Source organism: Halyomorpha halys, unplaced genomic scaffold, assembly GCF_000696795.3.
Source record: "Halyomorpha halys isolate HHAL.00 unplaced genomic scaffold, Hhal_1.1 Scaffold2461.1, whole genome shotgun sequence".
Classification (NCBI taxonomy): Eukaryota; Metazoa; Arthropoda; class Insecta; order Hemiptera; family Pentatomidae; genus Halyomorpha; species Halyomorpha halys.
This window is the reverse complement of record NW_027106043.1, coordinates 1,707-8,174: the sequence shown is the minus strand read 5'-3', so window position 1 is coordinate 8,174 and position 6,468 is coordinate 1,707. Positions and strand designations below refer to the sequence as shown.

General features: G+C 30.5%; 1 protein-coding gene across 1 annotated transcript; it reads left to right on the top strand.

Moving 5' to 3' along the window:
- Nucleotides 1-2,568: 2,568 nt before the first annotated feature.
- LOC106691532 (sodium/potassium/calcium exchanger Nckx30C) lies at nt 2,569-3,350 on the top strand. Its single transcript, XM_014437325.2, has one exon. It carries the CDS (start codon nt 2,610-2,612, stop codon nt 3,348-3,350), a length of 741 nt encoding a protein of 246 aa, XP_014292811.2. The 5' UTR covers nt 2,569-2,609.
- The last annotated feature ends 3,118 nt before the right edge of the window (nt 3,351-6,468 follow it).

Here is a 6,468-nt window from a genome sequence, read left to right as displayed (position 1 = left end):
CATAAAATATCGATATTTCTATAAAATAAAATATCAAAATATCGTTTATAATCTTCGATATCGATATTAATAACAATGTCAAATTTCGAATGAAACGTGAATTTATCTATTTAAAATATTGAAAAATTATTTTTTATCTTTTTTCAAAATTTTCTTAACCTTTTTAAACAAGATATCGATATTACGAATATAAAATATATCGAAAGGAATATGAAATTATCACAATAAAATATCGAAATACCTTATTATAGCTTTCTTTCATACAATATCGATACTTTCTATAAAATAAAATATTGAAATATCGTTTCTAACCTCCATCATGATATTAATAACAATGTCAAATTTCGTATGAAACGTGAATTTATCAATTTAAAATATTGAAAATTATTTTTTATCTTCTATTAAAATTTTGTTAACCTTTTTAAACAAGATATCGATATTATGAATATAAAATATTTCGAAAGGAATTTGAAATTATCAAAATAAAATATCGAAATACCTTATTATAGCTTTTTTTAAATGTTATAGTTTTATTTCATAAAATATCGATATTTCTATAAAATAAAATATCGAAATATCGTTTATAATCTTCGATATCGATATTAATAACAATTTAAAATATTGAAAGGAACATGAATTTATCTATTTAAAATATTGAAAAAATATTTTTTATCTTTTTTTAAAATTTTGTTATCCTTTTTAAAGAAGATATTGATATTTCGAAGATAAAATATATCGAAATGAATATGAAATTATCAAAATAAAATATCGAAATATCTTAGTTTAGCTTTTAATGAAAAGCTATGAGATCTTGAGTAATTTCCACAAAATCCCTCCTTTTTCCGTAGCTCTTTCGCTTATAAGCTATAGGCTATATATTGCGCTAGAAGCTGCTTCCAGCGAGTTATCCTGGCTGATGAGTCCTTAATTTTTCCCACCCACTGGAGTGCCTGTGGTCAGTATGTACCTCGAATCTCCTGCCGATCAGATAAGGTCTAAATTGATCGACGACCTACACTATTGTCAGGAGTTGTCGCTCCATTGCGGTGTATCTACTCTCCGTCTCCGTAAGGCGCCTGCTGGCGTACGCCACTTGGCGCTCTTCCCCATCATCCTCCTTAGACAACACCGCCCTAGCGCATTCTCACGCTCATCTGTGGTAGACGTGAATTGTCGATAAAAATCTGGAAAAGCTAGTACCGGCTCTCTGCAATCTCTCCATGCACCGTCTGATATTGTCCTCCATCATCGGGGTGACGATCATCTTCCTCCCTTTCTTGAGTAGATTGTTGAGTGGAACGAGATACCCCGCTATTTCCTGAACAAACCTCCTGTGATAATTTAGAATCCCCGACAACCTCCGAATTCCTTTTATGTCACAAGGTACCGCCTTTTTCTGAATTGCTGAAACTTTGTCTGTGTCTGGTTTAACTCCCTCCCTAGAAATCGTCTGACCCAAGAATTTAGTTTGTTCCTGCCCTAGCACCGACTTATTAATAAATTATTAATGAATGTGGCTGATTAATGACCAATGAATAAGCTATGACCTTTCTTATTTTTCTTTACTTATCTTTCACCTTTTTTAAATTTCACTTCTCACCAATATATGAAATATACAAGGGGCAATATTCCCACCATGAAAAATTTCGAATCAGAGTTTCAACGAAAATACACCTTTTAAGGTCACCAAGTTCAAATAACCAAGTCTCACAAAATAGGTCGTTTATGTTTCTCCGTGATTGAATATATAAGCACAGTAGACCTCAAAAACGAAAGGTTGTAAAAACTGAAATCGCGTTTTTAACGCAGGTATATTATTAGGATGTGACATGTTAAATGAATAATTTTTTATGAAACACACAAACAGAAATATATCTCTATTCGAACATTTATTGGTAGAAAATTCTGTCCTCAAATAATGGTACACATCGAATTAAAACTTTAAGAGAAGATGATAGCTATTCATCCGGCAACTATAACCTATGGACCAAAAACAAAACTAATTTCATTTCAAATTAATCGACCTAAAATCTAAAAAGTAACCACAATTGAAAATAATTTATCAAGGAATTTTTTTCTTTATGTCTACAATCACAAATATGATTTATGAACTTTTTTACTTAATTACTATTCTATCACTTGATTTTCTCCAAGTTTTTAAGTACAAGGTTTCATGCATTTAGGTTGTATTAATAGATATAAAGGAGACAAAAGAGTATATAGCTTTGTTGCTTACCTGCTTTGTAGTGTAAATTGCCAATATTCAAATATCAATACATATACTCAATATAGAACAAAGGATATAAGCAAAGTAAGTAGTTCGGGGGGGGGGGATAAAGAATAACTCATGCAACCTTACTTAGAAAGCCTACAGGCGCTAGCTTAGGATATAATATCAGTTTTTAACAAGGTTTAGAAAGGTTAAATAGTAGTAGACTAAGCTGGATTTAGCGCAATATCTCAATATAATAGAAATATTTGTAATAATATTGATTTATCCTAGTTTTGTGAAGAGATGTTTAAGAAGCGCTTGTGCGAAAATATCGATTTGGTAGCGTTGCGCTGAGGGGGAGCCACAGGAGAGAGGAGAGCGAGAGCGGCTCTGTACCATGTCATATTTCTCTCTTTATATACTCACTTTTTTGGCCACTTTTGTCCAGCCAAGTTTGCAGGACAATTTAACGCTATGTCACGAGAACCAGACGGTTGAAAAAACTCCTCTATTCCCTACAGATTTATTTAGTTTAGATCAGAGGAAAAATGGTGCCGTAGTACTGCATGTTATGGGAGTTGTTTATATGTTCGTCGCTCTGGCTATTGTCTGTGACGAATTTTTCGTGCCTAGCTTGGATGTTGTCATCGAAAAATTGGGTATTGCTGAAGATGTAGCTGGCGCAACTTTCATGGCTGCTGGAGGCTCTGCACCAGAACTCTTTACTAGTGTTATTGGAGTGTTTGTATCATTTGACGACGTTGGTATAGGCACTATTGTTGGTTCTGCCGTCTTCAACATATTGTTTGTTATTGGTATGTGTGCTTTATTCTCACGTACTGTACTCACACTCACTTGGTGGCCACTCTTCAGAGATTGCACCTTCTATTCTGCATCATTGATAATATTGATAATTTTCTTTAGAGACAATCGTATTTACTGGTACGAAGCTGCTGTACTCTTTAGTATATATTTAATGTATGTTTCATTTATGAAATGGAATCAGCAACTAGAGCGCTTTGTGAAAAAATACGTTTATAAAAACAAAGTTACCCGTGTTAGAAGTACTGATCACCTGATGCCTGTGGTAAGTAAAATTTTGTTTGTAGTTTGTCTAATAGCTCTACAATATATTTGAAGTGGCTTGTAATAGCTTTGCCTAACTAATGATATAGCGCTGAATTTCACTATATTCCACTGTTAAAATTGTTTACCGTAAAATCGAGGAGCTGCTATGTATAATAAAATTAATATTTTGTAATAATTGACAATGGATATTGGATTTCTTGCCTCTTCAAGTACATTTATAGTTTAGAAATTGATTAATAACACAATTTTTCTTTTATTATAGTGTATATAAGTATAATTTAACTCTATATTATTTTTTCAGTAGCAAATCCTACTCGCAATCATAAATTTATTTTTTCCAGAAACATAACATAAAGAATGAACACGAAGTAATATTTTTCAATTATTGTTAGCTATAACTGGGGTTTTGTTCAGACATCAATGATCATTTTTGAACCTTAACTTCAAAAGATAAACATAACGATAATTGCTACCAGTAAATGAATGAGAAATAAATAACAAATAGCATTTTACTGGAATAAACGGCAAATCATGCTCAATCTTTGCGCTGTTTCATTCTGTTTATTGTGTCATAAAACTAAGAGTTATCACTTGTTTACTGGAATGATATTTGATGAAGTTTGTCGATGAAAATTTATGAGAAATGCCTGCTGCAGTAGCAAATGGACGTTGCACGCACTATTATCTAATTAGCTGGCATTGTGTGCAGTAGTGGGTCCATCCTTCTCACGGTATTTGAGATAAATAATAATTGTTAATTCTGTATAAAATCCAAAAGTAGTTTTTATAGGACATAGCATTCAAAAATAATATTTCCAAATAATTGTAATGGTGAATAACTTGAAAATACTTATATTGTTAGTATGAGCGAATTGACAACAAGCGATTGAGAGATGAATTTGATTTTTTTAACAGGAAAATATATTAAAATGTCTCAATTTGAAAAGATCATGTTTTATTACAATTTTACATGTTATTATCTTATTAAAAACGTCGTCCATACCATCACAAAATGAAAACACTATCTTGATCTGCTTAGGCTTTCATTTAGTGAATTGTTCTAAATCTCGTTTTGACACTGTCTAAATTTATAATGTTGAAATATAAAACGCTATTTTAGGAAGAGCAATCTCAAGTCACTTAATATCAATTCAATAAATATCGTTTTCGGTTTGAGATGTATTCCAACTTCAAATGATTAAATAATACACTCGATTTTCAATTGGCTATATTGTAATAAGCTAATTGCTTCTTTGAGATGATAAATACAAAAATTAAAATCTAATAAAATATGGGTTTTTATTAAAATATACGTAGCTCCAAAGTTTTAAATTTTAAGTAAAAAGGTCAGACCTTTTCATTATTTCTACTTTATAATACAGCATTAAACTAATAAATTCCCACATTTGAAGAACTTATAGTTTAATTGCATTATGTCGTGAGAACTCCAATTTTAGAAGGGTGATGCCTAAATAAAAATGCTCCCCTAGCACAAAACGTGTAGCTACCCACCTTTTCGCAGTGCAGCTAAATTACAGGATTATCTATAAAACTGTATAAATGACTATTCTCAATAAATTAATATTATCGTTGTTAACTTTGGTTATTTAAACTTTTTTTTCATTGTGAAGTTTACACTTTTTTTTTTTTGCACAAAATTTAACCTTTAGAGTATTAAAGAGCAGTTCACTCAATGAATCCCCTGTGTCATCAAGATCTTTAAACGCTCATAATATTTTAGACAAGAAATTGTTCATATACTGCTTTTTAAAGGCGTTATGCCTCTTACTAGCTGACAGGGCCAAGGAAAAAAAAGCTACGAAATGAGGCCTGCGTCTTCTATCGAATTAATAACTAATAAATAAGTTTACATGTCATAATTAGACATTATTTCTGTGTACTTTGGTTTGATATTAAATCTTTACTGAGTAATAAAAGTTTTAGCAAAGGGGACTGCTACTAGGCATTTAGGTAAGTGGGGCTCCTAGGTAAATAATGAAATTTATTTTTTTCTAGAGCATCCCCTCCGCTTCATAAATTCATTCCCAATAAAACAGTAAGATATTCAATTCAGTTTAAACTAAAATTACTTTTTATCCAAGAAAGCTATTTTAGATTTTCAAGAATTGACATAACTATTATTCCAGTTAAAATATGAAATTGAAATAAGCATTTGAAATGTTATATATTAGAAATCAATAATTAATTAATAATACAAGCTTGCAAAACAGCGTAACTATTTAACTTCCGACACTGAAAAGAGTTTAGACGTTATTAGACTGTTGTATGGCTTTTCATTAGATCTATCCCTGTGACAAAATATCAATGAACTTTAAAAAGTCAATGTGTCAATATATGATATTTAACTGGTTAATTTTTGATTGAAAACTGTACCAAACATGCTAGCATTGTTGCGTAAAAAGTAATTTCAATAGCATTTGACTGTAATTGTAATTATTTTTTGCTTCATCGAAATTATCAGTAACTGTCATTTCGGATCTTTATTACAATTTCAGTGGTTCATTAAGAAATTAAAATTACTGATCAACATTTCAATTTCATTTCCGCAGATTTAAAAAATATTTCATTTCCACAGTGATTGAAAAATAATTGTGATTGAAATTACATATGGTCCAACACTGCCTGCTACTAGCAGGTTCATTTATGACCTCATAAAACTTCCAACTATTTATTTAAACATTAGAGTATTTGATACATTAACTGGAACATTCAGATACATTAAATCAACTTAAGGGGAAGTAAAAATTGATGAATTCTGTTTTCAAACATAAATTCTGCTAAAACATTTACATAGGTCATCTTGATTATTTGATTATGAACGATTATCCTTTGTACTATGTATCTACAACTCCTTATATGTGCCTCAGCCTTAATTATAATTTCAAACATAATTATACTTTTTGACAAATGTGAATTGATGTTAAGGTCACTCTGTTAAATATTTTATAAAACATGATAACCATATTATAAGTATATATACATACAATACAAGTTGAAACACAGCCTTCAATTCTATAATATAGGTTAGAGTACTAAACTTCTAAAGCTTAAGAACATTAAAAGGACAAATAAGAGCCTGAGGAGCGTTTTTCATGGTTCATTATTTCTTTAAATTCTATAGTTTAACAGCATCTATATTATTTCTT